The sequence below is a fragment of the Diabrotica virgifera genome, chromosome 2 (genome assembly GCF_917563875.1).
Source record: "Diabrotica virgifera virgifera chromosome 2, PGI_DIABVI_V3a".
In the NCBI taxonomy this organism is placed as follows: Eukaryota; Metazoa; Arthropoda; class Insecta; order Coleoptera; family Chrysomelidae; genus Diabrotica; species Diabrotica virgifera.
Window position 1 is genome coordinate 223,092,522 of NC_065444.1, and position 23,726 is coordinate 223,116,247.

At 29.9% G+C, this 23,726-nt stretch overlaps 3 protein-coding genes across 4 annotated transcripts in view; 1 reads left to right on the forward strand and 2 right to left on the reverse strand.

Annotated features, from left to right (window-relative positions):
* LOC126880408 (probable ATP-dependent RNA helicase spindle-E) overlaps positions 1–23,726 on the forward strand; it is a 383,599-nt gene that overhangs the window by 128,984 nt on the left and 230,889 nt on the right. The gene's annotated exons all lie outside the window — the stretch shown is intronic.
* LOC126880415 (cathepsin B-like) overlaps positions 1–23,726 on the reverse strand; it is a 146,465-nt gene that overhangs the window by 27,463 nt on the left and 95,276 nt on the right. The gene's annotated exons all lie outside the window — the stretch shown is intronic.
* The window catches only part of LOC126880412 (cathepsin B-like), a 28,712-nt gene continuing 26,726 nt past the window's right edge, over positions 21,741–23,726 (reverse strand). Inside the window, exon 5 of the mRNA XM_050644256.1 lies at positions 21,741–22,024. Within this exon, the coding sequence (XP_050500213.1) occupies positions 21,816–22,024 (209 nt within the window). The 3' untranslated portion in view covers positions 21,741–21,815. The remainder of the gene's footprint in view (positions 22,025–23,726) is intronic.

Here is a 23,726-nt window from a genome sequence, read left to right on the forward strand (position 1 = left end):
TGAATCTTCATAATTAGGTCTTACACGGCCAAATACCAGTCTTGTGGCTTTACGTTGAACATTTTCAAGTAAGGCTTTATCACGACTAAGAACTGGACTCCACACTGACCCGGCAAACTCAAGAATAGGTATGACGTATATAGAGTAAAGTTTACTCATCGAGGTTAGAAATATTCGTGTAAAACATTTACGGATCAGAAACAGTTTCGAGTTTGCACGTTTACACACCGACACTATATGGTCAGACCAATTTAAGTTACTGTTAACTTGGATGTGATAACCTGGACTGGACATTCAATAAAAGAACATCTGAAGATCGAAAATACGTTATAATATTAACAAAGAAATAGGAAGAAGCTGATGACTTATTTTACTTAAACAAAAAAAAAATACATTATTTGGTAAAGCTTTAAAAATTTCTGATTTTAACAAATAAAAAATATTGTTGTAAATTTATGTTTTTTTATGTCTTTTATGTGTCTTTTATGTGTTTTTTTATGTGTCTTTTATGTTTTTTTGTTTTTCAGTAAACAGTATAATAAAGAAATATAATGCCCATTAATTCGCCCATGAATAATGAATAATTGCAATGTGCCATCCACAATTATCCTACTTTTGACACAGTTTATAAAGAGAAAATGTTCCCTCTTGGTTGTTTTTTGAGCACACCCCGTCACAAATTCTTACCTCATCAATATTGGAAGGAAGTCTACCAGGCATCATTTTTCGTCGATAATTATATATTTTTTCTTATGTAACTGACAACAATCGTAGTAATTGTTTCAGACAAATTAGCTGCAAGTACTTGGCGTATAATTTTTGCAGGTTTTTCAATTCTCTTCGGCTTTACGTTTACAATAGTTAGAAACAATTTTTCGATCTAACTTCTGACAATCTGGCTCATGATTATGTTGTCGGCTACTTCTAGATATTGTAAAAGTTGCACCAATAGTAAAAAATTTCGCACTACAAGTTGTTTTATCCTCCAGAACACTTCTTCACTTTTTAAAACTTTCACTTTATAAAAAATAACATTTTCAAATACCAATACCGCATAAGGTTTACCGCGATCACTTTCTATTAAACATGCCATTTTTGTCAAAATTCCAATTGTGACTAAAAATAAAATACTATAAATAATTAATTAATTCAAAAATGAATAACCATTTTCAATTTCGTTGCAAAACGAAAACACAGCCGAACCATATTCTAGTCCAATCAGAGAGTGCTGCAAGCACCCCTACCGGTTTCGAAACTTATTAGTCTCTCATCAGGAGTCACATATGCTGCTCTCCCTGATTCAACCAAAACAAACCCCAGCGTGCATCCCGGATTGCAACGAACGAAATGGCATAGATGCCCTAGCGGCAACTGCTAGCAAAAAGACTAAGTTTTAATTATTAGATTAATTAATTATTATAATTATAGGTACCTACTGTAATTTAATAGTAGATAAATAATTCAATTGAATGCCTTTTAGTAAAATCTACCTGAAATAACTGAAATAACCATTTTGGTCTTGGTGAGGAAAATACCTGTGGGATTATGACATACCCTTATAAACGCAGGCAAAAGATTATTTTGGTGAGGAAATTACACCCGCCGACCAATTGTGAGGCTTGAATTTTTTTATATAGAAATATTTTTTATATTTAAACTTCCCCGGGTTGTACAATTTCTTTCTTAATGCTGATTGTGCATATTAGGAAAATTTAGTGTACTTGTGACGTTTCCTTAACGTACAAAAAATTATTAACAAACTTTCAAACTAATCTCCCGTTTTCAGAATGTGTACCTACAATTTGCAAGAACAACCGAACGTCTCAACACAGGATATAACGAAATGAAATCATTTTAGGCACTTAATCTTAAAAGACTAAAGAAAACAGTATACATACATGGAAAAAATAAAAAATAATGTAATGGTACGTTGTCATCATGGTTTATAGACCATGTTCCTTCCTATAAGCGGCCCATAAACCCCGATAGCTATGTCATTTTATTAAACAAACAGTTGCGAAACCACATACTACTTGAGCAAAAATACCAAAAATATTGAAGAAGTAATAAATGTTTCACATATATGTACGAGGAAACTTTTATTTTTAAGAATTATTAAATAAATTTTAAAACATCAAAGTATCTTTTTAAAGATCCAAATAATATATTATACTAAAATATATTTGTAATAAATATAATGTTCATAAGCATAATTATTGACTTACCTGTCTCAAAACTAATGTAGTCTAACCACCAGTAAACGACATTTATATATTCTCAGCTACAAGTCACGTGATTATTTTTATTATAGGTTGTATTGAAATATTTAAATTTTAAGAATCACTTTGTGCTTTACAAGTATGATCACTTCCTTTGTCATTTTCAAATACAAAAATAATGATCTTAAAAGAAATATAATTTTAAAAGAATAGAAAAAAATAATGCTTCAAGCAAGCACGATGCTTTTCAAAATAAGAAGACGCACAAAGTGATAGCCATTATAGGTCAAATTCACGATCTTCTTTTTCTTAGTTTCTTGATTTTAGGCTCTCCACTTAGACCTGACCCACCATTCTTATGTCTCGTTAATCATATCATCATCACATGAACCATAATGAAGTCATACTGGTGATTTATCCCAGTAGATGCCCACCTCTATTCATTTCCCCATTCTATTAATGTATTCCTTCCAATCTTTTTTAATACTCTGTTATTGATGTGTTCGACCTTACATCTGTTCACTTCTTTATTTTTTTAGGAGTGTCTTTTCAGTTATTTGAAGAAGTATCTTTATTTCTGTAAATACTAGTAATATTTTTGTTCTTGATGTTTGTGTACTAGTTTTTGCATTATAATCATGATAGGTTTTATAGCTGTTCTGTGTAGATTCTTCATTAGTTCCCGATGCTGTTTTTTGTTTTGAAATATGGTTTGGTTTAGACATCTTCTCATTTTACTCCTCTCGTGTGTTTTATTTATACAGGGTGTCCAGAAACTCTACCGACAAACGAAGACAGGAGATTCCACAGATAATTTTAAGACAATTTAACCCAATTCATCTAGTCCGAAAATGCTTCATAAAGGAGCTAGAGCTATTTGAAGATGGCGTCTGGTAATTAGTTTTTCTTAAATATCTCCAGAACGCTTCTATTCAGAAAAAACGAAACTTGGTATACATAATTATCTTCCAGAGTTCGATTCTGTCCATTGCAAATTTCTAGTACCGGTCATAGGCATCCGTTTTGGGTAGGGGTACAGTTATATTTTCGCATAATTTTTTGGTTTTAATTTCTAAGCATTCTTGAGTCTGGATTATTAAAATGTAAGGTATTATAGTACCAAAAGGTACTCTTACTTTAAGTCGATAGGAAACACCGTTTTCTAGAAAAATCTATTTGAAAATTTTTCGTTTTTGAATATCAAAAAAAAAAAATTCAAAAAAAAACTATTTAGAAAAACGAAAACAGGTACGTTTATTTATATTCCAGAGATGAATCGTTTTCATTAATGGCTAATTTCTAGTACCGGTCATATGCGTCCGTTTTGGGTAGGCCAATGGTTATTATCGCATAACTTTTTTGTCTTTAATTTTTAAGAATTTTTGACACTAGATTATTAAATTATGAGGTATTCTAATACTAAAAGGTACTCTGGCTTTAAGTTGGTAAAATTGTATTAAACTTTTTTTCAAATTCAAGAAACGAAAAATTTTCAAATCGATTTTTCTAGAAAACGGTGTGTCCTACCGACTAAAACAATAGTACCTTTTAGTACTAGAATACATCACAATTTAATAATCCTTGGTTTAAATCAAGGTATAAACCAACTGGTTTTTTAACTGGTTTAAACCAACTGGCTTTTATAAGAAAAAAAAAACAAACTGGAGTTTGTATTTAAAGTTTTTAATACATCTGCCGCAAATGAACAAACTAAAGATAAATAAATTCTATTTTTGTATATTCGAACTTGTATTTTCTGATTTTGTATTTTGAACATTATTACGTTTAAAGATATTTTTTTGTTATATTAATTTTTTGTGTGTGTAAATAAAAATAAAATTTGTCTTTATAATTTTTCATTGTTTATTACTATTATGTTATAAAATAATTTATTCATTTTTGAACTAAACTTACGTGCATAGAAATCGGCCCACCTAAAAATTTGGTCATTTTTGAAGTCTCGTATTTCCTAAATCTGTCGGCTGATTTAAGTGATTTTTTTAATATGGTATAGCCTTATTCTTCAGCAATATCGCTGTAATAATATTATTGTTAAACAGGTAAGTGTTATTTTATACCGGGTGTAACGATGATAGTGTGTTTTTTCCTCAAAGTTCGGAACACCCTGTGGAATATTCTAGCATATATAAAATATTAAAATTAAAACTCAACTGTAGCCTTAGGCTTTCTTAACATTTTGCTTTTTGATTCATTCGCTTATGTTGGATAATAAAAAAAGTTAGGTATTTTGACAACTAGCAACGTTCTTCATCAATACAGGGTGTTTCTAAATAAGTGTGACAAACTTTAAGGGGTAATTCTGCATGAAAAAATAATGACCGTTAGGTTTATAATCATATGTTCGCAAATGCTTCGTTTCAGAAATACGGGATGTTGAATTTGTTCGTACAATCTGACGATTTATTTATGGCTCTAAAACCGCATGAGATATACAAGTGAAATTGGGTAGGTTTTAAGAGGTAATTATTGCGCATTTTTTGGCATACAGCTAAGAATTTTATATTCACCATTGGCGTGCATACGGGTAATATGACCCGTATGCACGCTGTATTAAATAGTGTGATGTATAATGCCTTTTAGGTCCAAACTAATTAAAACTCTTTTTCTTGGTTCAGATACATTATATTTACATTCAAGTCCATCAATGACTAACCATAACAATATGTTTACATATCACAGTAACGACCTAGTACAATAATTAAATGCTGTGTACAATAATCTTTCTCCACCGAGTTAATGTTTATATACACATTTAAATAATAACAAAACATGACAATTCAATGTTACTTGCGGTTATTGATACAAGAACAGATACTACATGGATTAATGACTTTGAATGAGTTTTAAACATATTTTGTACAGGGTGATATTATAATACCATACCTCCCCGTTTTGTTAAAATTACATATTTTTAAAATAAGATTGATTGTCTATCATCGCCGTTTTAAAAAAAAAAAAAAAGAAAGTCCTAAGAAGAGAAGAAGAATATCTGAGTGTATATCCCTCTTTCCCTTTCACAGAGTGTTTATGATTACCTAATACTATTTTCAAAAATTAAATTTCCTAACTATCCTAACTAACTGTAACATGGTACATTTCAGATCAATCGATTTTTCCCTAAACATGTATATTCTTTTTCCTATTTTACACAAAAGTTCATATTTTCCCTATACTAAAACTGGTATTTTATAACCTATTACTAGTTCACGTACTTTCACGTCGTGTCTTTTCGTCCCTTTTTTTTTTCTCGTTCACTAATTCACTTCATCAAAACAGTGTCCACAGTGAATGAAATTGATCCTAACTTTTAAACAGTCTTTTAGTGCCTATAAGTCGTAACTAATCTAATTGTAATAAAATCTCGACTTTAATACTTCCTAAGCTAAGCTAAATATTACCTAAACTTCTATTAAAAGGTATATATAAAAAAAATTTAACGCTACTTTACTATTTCATCTTATTATTTCAGTCTTATTTTGATTTATTTATATACGCCTTACTAACTTTAAAATATTGTACCTATAATAGAAATGTAATCTCTCTAAAACTTTTAATATGTGTCTAAAAAACTTCTAATAACTCTCTTGTACCTATAATAAATATTTAATCTATCTAAGAACTTCACTTTTTGTGTCCCTTTGTTTACTATCTACTAACACTTATTGTAAGATATTGTCTATCCTTAATTCAAACACTTCCATTTTCCACGAAAATTTAACCTGAATTCATTATCTACATTTAAAAATAAGTTATTTATAGTTTACGTTACTTTAGAGAAAAAAAATTTACAACTTTAATTCTTAAACATAATTATTTAATGATTAGCTACTTATTTGATATTATTCTTAATTCTGCTTGTTTATTTTGACATTTCTGAAAATTTTATATTTCTTCTTTCATTTTTCCCACATATTTTCCTCTTCTTCTTCTTGTCTGGTACTACAACTCATATAATTCATTTTTCTTCATATAATAGCACTTCTACAGTGTACATAATTCATCTTCATATACATATTTCATATAACAATCATTTGTCATTTAATCATCAATATATCATTTTTTCATAATATAACATCATAATAATCACTTCCTTTACTTATCCCTCAATGCCTACGTTCGACTAATCAAAGTGGCTTTACTCGAGAGAAAAGTTCCAATTCTTCTACATATTCCATATAACAATCATGATACTCAATACTAACCACGAAACCTCGACAATCTACCTTAATAGAAGCGGGTATAAATAACATCGTTGGCTAGATCAAATTCTTTTAAAAATTTCACAACCTCAATCCCTTGCTTTGAGGCCGTTGTTTATTCACGAATAATCATGAATAAAATAGGTACTCTCAAAACACAGAGTGGGTCTCTAATAAGCTTTCAAGCTTCTATAAATCACTTAGTACCTTCCTAATTTGACAAGAGCAGTGGGTTTCTTATTGTCTCAAGTTGTCTCATAATATTTAGCTTATACTATTGTTAGTTCTTCTTCTTATCTATATAGTTCTTCTCCAAATTCCTTATCTCGACGCATCAGGTCGGTTCGTTAAAAATAAATGTCTTGCTTATAGCAATGTTTGTCTTAAGCTCTTATATCAACGTATGTCATCACTAATCATTATTCATTAAAAAAATATCATTTATATCATTTGTCACACAAAAAATTATTAATTCAGGTTCATATCATACAAAATTTAACACAAAATCGATTAAAATGTATCTATAGAATCAATAAATATCAATAATAAAAACAAAATGGCTAATAAAAATTCAATAATAGTATACATATTCGATACAAATTCAATTCAAAATTCAAAACAGCCTATGCAAAAGTTAGATAAAAATATTCAAAATCAGTGCAAATCTCAAAATTCGATAGAATTTTTTTTTGGAAAAAATTCGATATTTCATACAATATTTAAAAATAACCGTACTAAAAATCGAAATCGGATAGATTTTTCAAATAAATTCGATAAAATTCAAAATTCAATAATAGCATATATAATAAACTTCGATAAAAATATTCAATTCAAAAATCACTTCATATTTCAAAATTCATAGATATTCTTAAAAAAAAATCAATACTTCATAAATTATTCAAAAATCAGCAAAGATAAATATTCAATGTTCAATAATAATATAAAACGAGGGAAGCATTTTTAATAAAGATAGACATTCTTACTTACATTTTATTTCCACTTTTGTCTTTTTTTTCACTGGGTTTCCTGTATCGTCCTGGTCCATCTTCGCCGTCTCCGTTTCCAATTTGTTGCCGCCATCCTTGTTCCTTACAGAAGATTCTCCAATTAGTCTGCAGGATCAGCCATGTATTAAATAGTGTGATGTATAATGCCTTTTAGGTCCAAACTAATTAAAACTCTTTTTCTTGGTTCAGATACATTATATTTACATTCAAGTCCATCAATGACTAACCATAACAATATGTTTACATATCACAGTAACGACCTAGTACAATAATTAAATGCTGTGTACAATAATCTTTCTCCACCGAGTTAATGTTTATATACACATTTAAATAATAACAAAACATGACAATTCAATGTTACTTGCGGTTATTGATACAAGAACAGATACTACATGGATTAATGACTTTGAATGAGTTTTAAACATATTTTGTACAGGGTGATATTATAATACCATAACGCCAATGGTGAATATAAAATTCTTAATTGTATGTTAACTATGCGCAATAACTACCTCTTAAAACCCACCAAATTTCATTTGCATATCTCAACCGGTTTTAGAGCAGTTAATAAATCGTCAGTTTGTAAAAAAAATTCAACATCTCGTATTTCGAAAACGAAGCATTTGCGGACATATCTTTATAAATGAAACGGTCATTATTTTTCATGCAGAATTTCCCCTTAAAGTTTGTCGCACTTATTATGAAATACCCTGTATTGATGAAGAACGTTGCTAGTTGTTAAAATACCTAACTTTTTTATTATCCAACATAAGCGAATTAATCAAAAAGCAAAATGAAGAAAGCCTAAGGCTACAGTTGAGTTTTAATTTCAATATTTTATATACGCTAGAATATTCCACAGGGTGTTCCGAAGTTTGAGGAAAAAGCACACTATCATTGTTACACCCGGTATAAAATACCACTTGGCTGTTTAGCAATAATATTATTACAGCGATATTGTTGAAGAATAAGGCTATAACATATTAAAAAAATCACCTAAATCGGCCAACAAGTTTAGGAAATACGAGACTTCAAAAATGACCAAATTTTTAGGTGGGCCGATTTCTTTGCACGTAAGTTTATTTAGACTTATAATACTTTGTATCAAATAAACCTGGTTTAAACAAAAAAAACCTGGTGTTTTTGGTTTTTTGAAAAAAACCTTGGTTTTTGCCACCCTGCTTGAGTTATAGGTAATTGAATGTATATTTTTTTCTGCGAGTACTCAAATTTAAATATTCGAGCTTGAAAACGATGCATTTTTATATATACTTACTAAACACTTTTCAACGTACTCAGAAAAACTTATCAAATGAGCTCCAGAAGTAGTTTATAGCATCAAAACTCCAAAAAATTTTCAAAATTTGTGCTCCAAAAATTTTTACAAAAAATGACCTACCTATTAGTCCAGAAAGCCACTGCGCATCCGCTAGGAAAAATATTCTAATTCGGATTTTTTGCACAATCTTACTCAAAAAGGACTCCTTTTAACAAATCTGCATGTTGCCAGGACCAAAAGGTGGTCAAAAATTTTTTAAAAGTTTTTTTTTTGTTTTTTTTCCTAAAATTATTTTTTTCGCATGGAAAAAAGTTTTTTTAGGTTTTTTGGATCATTCCAAACATAAAAGGTCTTTAGTGACTTTTCTCTAAAAATGATAGTTTTTGACATATAGGCGATTAAAAATTGAAAAATTGCGAAATCGGCCTCGGCCATTTTTAACCCTCAAAAACTATGTGAAAAACTGAAAATTTTAATGTTGCCAAGGTAGGTAGATATTCTTTAAACATCGATTGATGAAATCCCGAAGAGTTTTTTGCAATACAATATTCAAAACTCCTTTGTTTTTTAATTGCTAATCAAGCGTGCGCGACACTATTTTCTACCGACAGTATGGTGCAAATGAAAGGAATAAATTCGTTATTTCGTAAACCGGCGAGATTAAGGAAAAATCCTGAAACAGGTCGATTTTTATTTTTAAGGTATGATATTGTGGCATATATGGTATACTAGTGACGTCATCCGTCTGGGCGTGATGACGTAATCGATGATTTTTTAAAATGAGAATAGGGGTCGTGTGGTAGCTCATTTGAAAGGCTCTTCAATTCTCTATTCAGTAATGTAAACATTTACATAATTATTTATACAGTGTGTCCTTCTACTTATGTTTTTGTCAAATAATTTAATTTAATAAAAATTTTTTGGAATCCCTGTATAAATAATGATGTAAATGTTTATATTACTGAATAGATAATTGAAGAACCTTTCAAATGAGCTAGCACACGACCCCTATTCTCATTTAAAAAAATCATCGATTACGTCATCACGTCCAGATGGATGACGTCACTAGTATACCGTATATGCCACAATATCATAACTTAAAAATAAAAATCGACCTGTTTCGGGATTTTTCCTTAAAGTCGCCAGTTTATGAAATAACGAATGTATTCCTTTCATTTGCACCATACTGTCGGTCGGTGGAAAATAGTGCCGCGCACGCTTGAATAGCAATTAAAAAACAAAGGAGTTTTGAATATTGTATTGCAAAAATCTCTTCAGGATTTCATCAATCGATGTTTAAAGAATATCTACCTACCTTGTTAACATTCAAATTTTCAGTTTTTCACATAGTTTTTGAGGGTTAAAAATGGCCGATTTCGCAATTTTTCAATTTTTAATCGCTTATATGTCAAAAACTATCATTTTTAGAGAAAAGTCACTAAAGACCTTTTGTGTTTGGAATGATCCAAAAAACCTAAAAAAAACTTTTTTCCATGCAAAAAAAATAATTTTAGAAAAAAAAAACAAAAAAAAAAAACGTTTAAAAAATTTTTGACCACCTTTTGGTCCTGGCAACATGCAAATTTGTTAAAAGGAGTTCTTTTTGAGTAAGGTTGTGCAAAAAATCCGAATTAGAATATTTTTCCTAGCGGATGCGCAGTGGCTTTCTGGACTATATTGTTTTTTTAGAAAACCGTTATTTTTATATTATGAGGATAATTTCAAGGTAAATAAATAAAACCATTTGAAAGGTAATTTCAAGGGCTATACAATCGTATTACAAGTTAATCCTTTGATGTAAGAAAATGAAATTTACGAGAAGTTGAAAATTTTTCATCCTAAACAGGCCTAGGCCTAAACGGGGAAAAACAATGAGTCTTCATTCAAATTGTTTTTTGTTTCAAAAATATGCATTCAAAACCGTTCAAAATGTTTGAGGTCATTATAGTAAAACCAATTTGTCTGCAACCGTGAGGAGAAGAGATAACAGACGTTCGTTTATGCGGTGCAAGTTACCTACCTAGAGGGTTTTTGTTAACTCTGTTTACCTGTGCTAAAGAAAATAAAGTATACTAAAGAAAAAAAGGCATTATGTCTCGGACTATTTTCTGCTTGTGTAATAAAAATTGTTAAAAATTAATTTAATGGTTTTATCAATGCCAACCTAATAATTATTATTTCTAAATATTTAAGTTATAACTATAAAACGCTTTATTACAAAAGCTTTAACAATAATATAGACACTTAGGGTCATGCAAAAATGATTATTAGTAAAATCTTAATAAAAGGATAGTAAATATATTATGTATTATCTTTTAGCCTCTAAACTCTCTAAAGTATACTGATAAGATGCTTTTATTGCAAAAGCTTTAACATTCGCTTTACATCACGAGTTTTTGCTCGTGACGGAAACATTATTGGACGGATTATCATATATCTCGAATTATTATCGATTATTGGACAAATATATCTCGAATTCGTCCTCTGGTCACTATAATTTAACATTGATCTGTCATAATAATATGTCCATATTGGAAATGTGAGATGCTGAAATAGACATACAATAATTCTGCATCTGAAATGCTCGTATCCGCTGTGAGCTCGTAGGTAGAAGGGATATTTAAAAGTTCGTGAGTGACAGTAGTGACAAATCAGTGAACTTCGGTTGGAAATTTGACATAAATATCAAAGTGATTAATTTAAACATTAAAATTAAAAACGTTAATAGGAAAAATATTAGTTGGCTACAGCTGTGGCATATATTTTTACGTTAACGTTAAATATACTTACGTTTTAAATACTGAAATCTGTTTTTTAACGTTTTATAATATAATTAATCTAATGTTGTTCTGAAGCTATTTTCTTGTGGCATTTTTATAATCAAGTATAAGTATTCAAATGGGAAATAATCCACAATTTTACCTAAAAATGATTTTATTAACGTTTCGACGCCCAAGTCGGGTGTCGTTGTCAAAATACAAAATAATTGAATTATTTTTATTTTGACAACGACACCCGACTTGGGCGTCGAAACGTTAATAAAATCATTTTTAGGTAAAATTGTGGCTTATTTCCCATTTGAATACTTATACATAATTAATCTATTAATCTAAGCGCCATCTACATGATAATTGTGAAAGTATCTGAAGTAGGAAAGAAAGGAACTAGCCGTCAAAATGATAAGCAAAATCTTATCTAATTACTTCTTTGCGTTGTACATATTACGCGATAAGAATTAAATAAAAAAAAATTAAAACAATTATTTGCTATTAGGCGTAATACTTTTCTCATTAAATTTCCAACCAAAGTTGCGCTAGTAATCCGCTAGTTGGCGATACCAGCGAAGCTCACAGCGTATAGCCTACGTACAGTCCGTCCAATATACTTAGTTGCACGTTATTATCTACGTTAGAGATTTAAGTTGACATCGTTGCCAAAAAAATTCTTGAATTCATTTTAAATCAAATACAGTACGCACTTGATACTCAGACGTTCGGCAATGCGACAGGCTCGGTAATCCGACACACCTCCCGTCAAGGTCGGCGCCGTGTCTGCTTGTACTGAAACCTGTCGCGAGATGAATTAAATGTATAATATTTTATATATAAACATGTTTTAGTTAGCCGAAATGGATGTTTCATTTGCATATTAATCTGGGTAGCATTTTACTCATAAAATTTAAGAATATTGTAGGCTACTGGCAAAACAATGCCAAATATATAATCACTTTCGGTAATACGAACACTTTTGGTAATCCGACACCCCTTTGGTCCCATACCTGTCGCCTTATCAAGGAACAACTGTATATCATAATTTTTGCGGAAGTGGATTATAGAACAAAACAAATTAATATTCAATGTAAATAAAGAAAAACTTTAGAAATAGAAAAGAATTAAGGTAAAATCTTACGTTAAAGTAAATAATAAAAACAGTAAATATAGTAAAACAAATACTTTTATAGTAAAGAATAAAAACAAATATGAATAGCATTTTTGAGGTTTTGAGGAATTCGAAAGATGAAAGTGTGGCATCATTATCAGGAATCTATGAAATTGTTAGCAAACAATGCAAAATTCTACAAAATGTCTTAGGCTACAAAGTCTTGGAAAAATGATGGCGGACAGTTAATCTCAGGATTGGGATGTCTTAAACGAAAAAATCGTTCGCAAAAAATCGTATTTGCAAAGGGAAGGTTTCTTACGTGACAATTTACCACAATTTAATCAAAAAATAAAAAATAAATATTTTTAACCATAAGATACTGAAGAAAACGAGCGATTTTTTCACAAAATTTTTTCAATTTTCAAATGCCGTTCGATTTTTTTGTTTCAGAGATCCCAATCCTGAGATTAACCGTCCGCCATCGGAACTACTTTTTTTCGAGGCGTCGACTTTGGCGCCCTCTACAATATTAGTGTACGTGCATAAATGAACAAGGATATATTTTTTGTATTCTCTAAGAGTTAGATATTAAAATGTAAAAAGTTTTATGTTCATTTTTAATAAATGTTCTGAGAAAAAAATCTTGAAAAAATGCTTATTTTTAGTCTTCTAAAGTGTACTAGTACCTTAAATGTACATTAATAGAAATATTCCAATATTATTTCTACGCATATATAATAAAATATGTCTAGTGACTGTAATCCCCGTGTACTCGGCTAAATGATTATAAAAAGGAACAGACCTACCGCCTAAATATTTCGTGTTGGTTCCATGTGACGTCACGGGCTATGACGCGGATGACGTGCAACGGTAAGTATATTTGACGGACTGTATTTATTTTATTATATATTATGACAAGAGCTTGAATGACATTTCCTACTAAATCTTACGGTATTTCGTACATATTTGCATCTATCTTGTTAATCATTTTTTACAGTTGCACCATGCAAAATCTTTAACGAATTAAAATGTTTGTTGCAATTCTTCAAAAAACCTATGATTCATTAAATAACATATATTCCACATTTTCGGTACCACCCTTTTGGGGCCTAATAAATGTGTTCCTCATCTTGTAATATCTCTACGATTTCAACTGGAAAATTTCAATCAGTCAGGTCATTACTTTATTGATTTTTTTTAATTGTGCAAATTATAATCCTTGCATGCAAGTTATTAAAATGCCTCGGTATATATCTACAGGGTGAGTCATGAGGAACTGTACATACTCCTACCTCGTATAGAGGCCCCTATGGGGAATAACAAATTACCATTAAAAAGTGTCTGCTCCCATTGTTTAATAATATACAGGGCGAGTTTCGCATTTTGACAGAAATTTGTATTCGTCATAATTTTTGAACGGTCAGATCGATGTGTCTCTTATTTTGGTCAATCGTTACACTATTGCCACCTAATCAACTGATTTATTCAAACTAGAAAAAAATCAGGTCCGGCTTTAAAAAAATTAGTTCGTTTGGGTCTTAGAAAAAATTTCACCCTGTATAAGCTTTTTGAAAACTCTAATATGAATTTTACAAATTAGACAAATAGGCAATTAAAATAACATATTTATTTTTTTCCGCACACGATTGCTTAATTTTTTATAAAAAAATTAAATTTGATTATGAATTAAAAGTTTGGTAAAGTGAACCATAGATTTAAAAAAATTAACTTTTATTACCAAAATTAATTTTTTTTTGAACAAAGATTTAATTTATGTTACCACCAATCAACTGATTTATTCAAACAAGAAAAAAATCAGGCCCGGATTTAAAAAATAAGTTCGTTTTGGTCTTAGAAAAAATTTCACCCTGTATACGCTTTTTGAAAACTCTAATATGATTTTTACAAATTAGACAAATAGGCAATTAAAATGGCATATTTATTTTTTTCCCCACACGATTACTTAATTTTTTATAAAAAAAATCAAATTTGACTATGAATAATTAAAAGTTTGGTAAAGTGAACCATTGATTTAAAAAAAAATAACTTTTATTACAAAAATGAATTTTTTTTGAACAAATATTTAATTTATGTTACCACCAACCAACTGATTTATTCAAACAAGAAAAAAATCAGGCCCGGATTTAAAAAATAAGTTCGTTTTGGTCTTAGAAAAAATTTCACCCTTTATACGCTTTTTGAAAACTCTAATATGATTTTTACAAATTAGACAAATAGGCAATTAAAATGGCATATTTATTTTTTCCCCACACGATTACTTATTTTTTTATTAAAAAATCAAATTTGACTATGCATAAAAAGTTTGGCAAAGTTTTTGCATAAAAAAATGAACTTTTTTTACAAAAATTAATTTACAAAAACAACGTTTTTCTTAAAATTAAAAGTTTTACCATTTTTTTTTCTATAACACGTCTAAATCTAATAAATACTTCCCATAACACTTCTTTTGGACTCTATAGTTTAACATAGACGTGATCAAATTGATAAATTTTAAATTTTTCTACCTAATTTTTGCGATTTACAAGTTCGCAACTTTTACAAGAAGAAGACTGAAAGTCTACAACAATTTTCATAGTCTTCATAATGGTAAGAGGTATGTGAACATAGTTGTAGCGAGTAAACCGTGAGTTCATTTTTTTTTTTCATTTTTAGAAAATTCCGATTTTGACAAATTTGATTTTTTAATAAAAAATTAAGTAATCGTGTGGGGAAAAAAATAAATATGCCATTTTAATTGCCTATTTGTCTTATTTGTAAAATTCATATTAGAGTTTTTAAAAAGCGTATACAGGGTGAAATTTTTCTAAGACCAAAACGAACTAATTTTTTAAATCCGGACCTGATTTTTCTCTAGTTTGAATAAATCAGTTGATTGGATGGTAACATAAATTACTTATTTGTGCAAAAAAAATTTATTTTTGTAATAAAAGTTATTTTTTTTAAATCTATGGTTCACTTTACCAAACTTTTAATTCATAGTGAAATTTGATTTTTTTATAAAAAATTAAGTAATCGTGTGCGGAAAAAAAATTAATATGCCATTTTAATTGCCTATTTGTCTAATTTGTAAAATTCATATTAGAGTTTTCAAAAAGCGTATACAGGGTGAAATTTTTTCTAAGACCCAAACGAACTAATTTTTTTAAAACCGGACCTGATTTTTTTCTAGTTTGAATAAATTAGTTGATTAGGTGGTAATAGTGTAACGATTGGCCAAAATAGGAGACACATCGATCTGACCGTTCAAAAATTATGACGAATACAAATTTCTGTCAAAATGCGAAACTCGCCCTGTATATTATTAAACAATGGGAGCAGACACTTTTTAATGGTAATTTGTTATTACCCATAGGAGCCTCTATACGAGGTAGGAGTATGTACAGTTCCTCATGACTCACCCTGTATATTATATCTTGGCTTGCTTTCTCTATATATTCTGCGTTTTGTGAATCGTGGAACTAACTGTTTATTTAAAACATATTGGCTTCTTAGTTCTTTCAAGATGTAGTACAATTATTTTGTATTTGTTATTTGTTGACAATCAAACTTCTGTATTTTTTATTTTCTCATTGATGCAGATACTCAATTTCTTTCTTACGTTTTGACATTTAAAATTAAAATATATTTAATACATTTGTCTTCCAATAATTGTGTTCTTCTCTTAGTATGCGATCGATAGACTGATACATCTATCGTTTTTGCAATGGTTAGGATTGCGTGTTTTAAGCAGTGATATAATTTTCTTGCATTGTTATAATGATCTGTTCCATATATGAAGTTTGCTGTAGGTTTAAAATAGTAGTAAAACCAGTATAGCGGTACGCTTTAATTACTATTTTTGCTAATTTTATTTTCTTAATTTTTAATAACTTTTCTCAAAACGAAATAATATGGGTCATATAAATTCACATGTAAAATACAAACCAGATGCTAAGAGGGGCACAGTTTTACGAAACATAAGGTATCCTTAACCATATGTTTTTGGTGTGTTCAGTTTAACAAACTGAATTCCCAATAAATTAATTACCGTATCAGACCTTATGTCAATAACTCACAATTGGACATGCATTCGAAAACTTTTCCTAAAACTGCAGAAATGTTTCAACTTTGAAACGTCAGATTTAAATAATGTATTGCCCTCTGGTCAGATGGTGAAAACACAAACAGATTCGCGTCTGTGGTTCTTTTCAGCCACTCAGTCAGTCGGTTACAACACCCCAGAGGCATCGGCCGCTCGCTGGGCCGAAACAATAACAAACCCTCTTACGAGATGTATAAGCAAAACACCTTTTTGTACCAAAAATAAATAAGTATATTATTGACAGTTGTTTGCGTTTTAATTAATATTATTTTATATAATTGTTTCCGTCAACACACACACCTACCGGAACACCAGTAATACCAATTAAATGAGTTTGACCCTTACATTACTTACTTTACTTTACGTATCCAGTTTAAACAATTAAATCTTGCCATTGATGCCGGCTGAACGGCCGTGTTGCTTGCAGGAGATCATAATCAGTGCAAGGTTTCTCTAAGCCAAGCCGCACACCAAAGAAACATGAAACGAAAAACATGAAACGAAAAACATGTTTCATGAAAAGAAAACACTGCTAAACAAATCTCAAAGTCCGCCTACCAATGAAACGAGTGTGATTCATGCTCATGACACATTTTTATTTTCGGAGAGTTTCATAAATGGCCGGACATATATTTGTTTAGCAGTGGTTTATTTCCATGAAACGTAATTTACGTTTCATGTTTCTTTGATGTGCGGCCTGCCTGACAGAGGACTAAGTAGACGTGTTGAATCTTGGGCCGCTACATATTCACACAGGGCGTTGGAGTTCAGGCAACAGTCCCTATTTAGTCTGGGCATATTTTATCGGAGAATAGGCCATTTTTGGGAAACGTTGTTTACCAGCAATCCTATTGCTGGAATCGAATCTTATGATTCTATACATTAATAATATAGATATGCAAAGTCCGCATATAGTGTGCTACTTTTTTTATAAACAAAATGGCGCCCGAAAATCGTTATTTTTTTCAATTTTTGCTCTATAACTCCAAAGATTATAACTTTTCGCCAAAAACACCCAACTTAAAAATTCATCCTAAATTCACCGAAAATTTCCCTCGGAAAATGCGGGTTTTTCCAAGAAAATCTTTCATTTTCAACTAAAATTTTAGTTAAGTAATTATTTATCAATATTATTTATAAATAACTTGGGTATATAAAAGCTCTTGTGGTATAGATTATATTTCCAGAAGCCGATGTAAATTGAATGAAAAGTTTAGCAACAATTAAATTGTTAATTAAAGTTTTACGGTCGATATAAGAACCATAATAATTATGGTGCATAAGGATAACTATGATTTTTGTATAAAAAGGCACTATACCTATCTAATGTACTTTACAGAATTGATATTGGACTATTAATTTAAGAGGCCTCAGGAATATTTTAAAATTATAATAGTCCAGGAAACGAAGCTTTTCACCTCGCAATTTTTACAGAATAAATCGAATTGCTTGAAAATTTGAGAATATGTAGTGGATAGTCCAAGGATCAAAATCTATATGATGCTGAAAGGCGCTTTTACCATAGGGGTGGTTGCCACCCCATCTCGTGGTGGAAATTTTTTATTATATTTTGACCGCAAAACTTGATAAAATCATTCATTCTAAGCAAAAAATCTTCTGTACATTCTTTTGATAAAATTAATAGTTTTCGATTTATTCGCTATCGAAAGTGTTAGTTTTATATCGAAAAAATCAATGTTTTTCAATATATACTCATTTACTATTCACTCAATTTTTACCATAGAAAAAAATTTTTAACACCAAGTTCTTGGGAATTAAATAACCTACAATTTAATATTTAAACATTTTTTAGTATATCTGATGCTAATCTTTCTATTCTGAAGAAAATGGCATCTTTTACCAAACTACAAAAATTCGTTATTTGCTTTTAACTCCAGTTTTTAAAAAATAATCATTCTAAGCCAGTCAAACTTCTAGAATCTATTACTAATACATAAATAAAGAAGACTAAATAAGACCAATGACTAAAAACACCGCTAACTTATCTTATTATGCTTCCAATTTGATTTCTCCTTTTTTTTTTTCAAAAAAATATATTCATTTTTTAACCGTAACTTTTTTATTTTTTATCTTAGAAAGTTTAGTAAAAAATTATTTTGTAGGTGTTTACAAGGTCTATAAGGCTATTGATATTAAATCCTTTTAAAATCCTCAGTCGCAAAAACTGGTGACTTGGAAAGGGTTGGTAAAGGTGGTTTTTGCATGTTATTACAAGTTTTAATTGTCAATAGCTCACTCAATTTTTCCCACAGAAACAAATTTTTCAAACCAAGTTCTTAGGAATTAAATAAGCTACAATTTCATATTTAAACATTTTTTCGTATCTCTGATGCTAATCTATTCTGAAAAAAAAGCATTTTTTTACCAAACTCCAAAAATTCGTTATTCCATTTAAACTCCATTTTTTTAAAAACTAATCATTATAAGCCGGTCAAACTTCTAGAACCTATTAATAATACATAAATAAAGAAGACCGAATAAGGTCAATGACTAATATTAATTAGGGTGGTGATTAGGGGGTTGCTTCCGATCACTTTTTTTTACTGAAAAAAATAGAGACTGACATTCTTTTCATTATAAGTCACTCAATTTTTGAGTTAGAGACTTTTGTTATTTCTGGAAATGGATATTTGTAAATACTTTAAATTAGTTTGAACAAGCTATCCTCGAAAAATGCATAGTTTTCCGTCTTTTGACTTTGAAACTACAATTTTTAGCATTTGACGAAGAAGAGCTAACATACAATCAAGTATAGCTCGATTACTATTGGTCTTAAAGAAAATGAAAAAAAAAAGAGTTTTGTTTATTTTTTCAAAAGGTACATTTCTGTTAAGCAATGTTGTTTTGATAAAACGAAAACTGTTTGAGTTATTAGCAGAAAACTGATTAAAAACATTGATGTTTTCGATTTAAAACTAACACTTTCCATAGCGAATAAGTCGGAAATTATTAATTTTATCAAAAAAATGTATAGAGCGTTTTTTGCTTAGAATGAATGTTTATACCAACTTTTGTTGTCGAAATATAATAAAAAATTTCCACCCCCGAAGTGGGGTGGCAACCACCCTTATGGTAAAAGCGCCTTTCAGCATCATATAGATTTTGATCCTTGGATTATCTACTACTTACTCTCAAATTTTCAAGCAAATCGATTCATTCTGTAAAAATTGCGAGGTTTTGTCCTATTTTAAGCTTCATTATTTGGACTATAAACAATTTTTTGGTTTATAGACAAATAGAATATCTCGGCAACTATTAGATTAAGTTAATTTATGAAAACGGTATTGAGCACGCGGCAAGATGCTTCTTTTAAAAGAAAAAAACATTTCATTGCGTAGAGTAGTAACTTTGACATTTAATAATGCCTTAGCTAGGTGGTTCTATTCGAGTTACTTGAAAAAAAAAAAGATTAAGAAAATTACTCCATGGGAAGCCGAGAAAATGCATTTTTTAACGTATATCGATTTTGAACTTTCAGATTCCATTTTCTCCAACCTAATTTTTGATTGCAATTTTGGTATTTTTTTTTTATTATTATAATATATGTTATGAGTCTTTTATAGACATGAAAATTTGTGTGGAGAAAGAGGACCGAAAAAAAAGGTGATGGTTCGAAAATTACCATCCTATTGTTTATATCTTGGCCGTACATGCCGGTCAACTGTGACCGGTTGTATCTCAGGAACCACTCGTTGCAATTAAACGTTTTTTATTTTAAAAGAAGCGTCCTGCCACGATCTTTACAACACCGTTTTCATAATTTAATTTAATATTTTCCGAGATATTCTAGTTGTTTATAAGCCAAAAAATTATTTATAATTTTAAAATATTCCTGAGGCCGCTTAGATAGTCCAATTTTATTTCTGTAAAGTACATTAGATATGTATATTGCCTTTTTATACAAAAATCATAGTTATTCTTATACATCATAATTATTATGGTTTATATAGCGACCGTAAATTTTTAATTAACAATTTAATTGTTGCTAAACTGTTCATTCAATTTACATCGGCTTCTGGAAATATAATCTCTCCCAAAAAGCTTTTATATAACCAAGTTATTTAATTATTGATAAATAATTATATATATAATCAGTTACTCGTTCTACCCTAAGGTGTACGAGAATTACTCCCAGGGTTACCCCTAAGAGTTTACACTTAAATTTCATGTACAAATTTTCCCCACTTTTTTTTTGTCTCTTGCTAATATTTTTGCTTCCGTCCACGTTTTTTCTCTCTTCTTAAGTGTGTCTTCTTAAGTGTGATAAATAGTTACTTACCTAAAATTTTAGTTGAAAATTAAAAATTTTGTTGGAAAAACCCGCATTTTCCGAGGAAAATTTTCGTCGAAGTACATCGGGAAAAACATGTCTCTATGCAGAATTTAATTACGGTGAATTTTTATTTGGGTGTTTTTGGTGAAAAGTTAAAATCTATGGAGTTATAGAGCATACATTGAAAAAAAAACACGATTTTCGGGTGCCATTTTGTTTATAAAAAAAGTAGCACGCTTTCTGCGAACTTTGCTTACCTATATTATTAATATAGAGAATCATAATATTCAATTCCAGCAATAAAATTGCTGGTATAGTCGGTTCGCTAAACTCAGACACAACTGGCTGGCTAGTGATTTTAGTAAGTAATTTTGCCAATTTGGTAAAATTGGCAAAAAAAATTACTAAATAGTTAATAATTACTAAATAATTAGCAATTTTGGCAAAAATCACTAGCCAGTGTTATCTGAGTTTAGCGAACCGGCTATAAATAGCTTTTCCTTGTATTTTGCTAATTAGCCCAGAGTAATTGGTTTTACACTTGGATTCACAGACGATTGAGAGGCCTCCACGTAGGATAGGAAAAATGGCTAGAAGAAAGTTCCTATTGAAGATTCAGATGGCGAGGGAGGATCTTTCCAATATGAGTTCTTTCTGGTGTATCATGTGTTGATCTGGCCAGAAAGCTTTTTCTTGATTTACGTCTTAGGCTGAATAGAGCATCATTAAAATACGTGTTTTAATTTGAAGTTAGTTTTTATTAATAGTGAAAACATGATATTATAAACTAACCAGATAAAAAGTTGTTATAATTATATTTTCGGACGTGCTGCCATCATATTACTCTCGATGCCTACTTCATTTTTTCCTAAAATGATTTTAAACAGCCCCTTGTCACCCCAACCTTCATTCCATGAATTAGCAACCAGCCAATAGGGCGTTCCATTTTCTTCTCCCCAGCCTAAAACCCTCACTGCATGACCATCAGGAATATCATTGCCAGCAACATGTTGATAAACACCTAAAACAATTTTTGTTTTATTAGAAAATACTCTTAAGGGGTAGGCGCAAAATCTTGGTCCAATGCTATTTAAATGCATTCATTTTTTTTCGAATCCTGAGAAAACCAGATAATAAATATTTTTGAAAACTTTAAACGCAGAATAAAAAATTGCATTATTACCGAGGGCCGAAAGTCCTTTAGAATAAACTAAAAGCGTTGATTAATAAATACGGATTTATCAATCCGTATTTGTCAATCAACGCTAAAAGTTTCAGTCAGTTTCAGGGTCAAGGGAAATTTTCGTACTTGCTAACAGGAATTTCCAATGTACAAGTTTTCAATGGTTAAAAGGATCAATCCAAGCCAAGTGGTCCAAAGGTGGTTGCTTGACTATTTTTAATATTTTTTATTTTTCTACCTTTTAAACTTCAGTCTATAGAGAGTACAAAATTGCATTCATTTTATTTTAAAAAAATTTAGTTTGCCGATTACGGCCCTTTTTGTTAAAGCGTGTCGATCATTTTCACGGAAAACATGGCTTCGCTCTTTAGCCAATATTTTTACCGAGGTTTGTCCTAGAACAATAAATCAAAAACCAAACTTTTTAGAAAAGTATGCTCTAAAAAAATGTCTGTAGCATTATTTAATTTCAAACTACCCTTAGGGCCTTAAATGAACCTCAAAGTTTGAAAAGGTAAACTGATAAAATTCCATTTTCAGCATTTTTTTAACAGCATAAGGCAAGCCGATAATGATTTGTAATTTTTTTCTGGAAAAGACATACGTACATACTTTAAATAAAAAAAGTTTGAGCTTTGAGACTTAAGTAAATTTTATCAAAAAAAATCTCAAAAATGTAATTTTTTGAAAAATCTCAAAGTTTGACCCCTTATATCCCTGATAAGCACGGATGAAAAAATTTGAAATTTGGCTGAATGTTAGTCCCTAGCAAGTAGAATAAGAAGTATAAATTTGGAGTTGCAGACTTACGTCATATAGGAGTTACAGGCCTGAAAAAATGGTCAAAATTTGAGCGTTTGCGGGCAGGGTAATTAAAATTCAAATAAACTGTCTGATGAAATAAAAATTAATGTGGTTTCACCAGATTTTACAATGAATACAAATTTATACAGGGTGGGCCAAAGAAAATAGTCTATCTCGATATTTGGCAATACATAGTTACCTATTAGATTTTAAGGAAATACCGAAAGAGGTCCATTTTTATTTTTATTATATTGCAACTTTTTGGGATATATTTTATACTACGTGACGTCATCCATCAGAGCGTGATGACGTAATCGATGATTTTTTTAAATGGGAATAGGGGTCATGTGGCAACTAAAAATACATTTTACTGCTGTCAGAAAATAGAAAAAATCTTTATTTCACAAATAAACATTTCTTTTCGCTTAAATTAAATCACAAACTGCCTCCCACCTACCTCTTGACAGTTTGAACATTTAATTTTAGCGAAAAGCAATGTTTATTTGCCAAATAATATTTTTTTCTATTTTATGACAGCAATAAAATGTATTTTGAGTTAAATAAATTACATACATTCTTCTTTTTGTGAAAATTAATTTAATTCAAAAATATTTTTTTGGCCACCCTGTATAAATAATTATATTATTGTTTATTCTACTGAACAGAGAATTGAACACTCTTTCAAATGAGATAACATACGACCCCTATTCCCATTAAAAAAAATCATCGATTACGT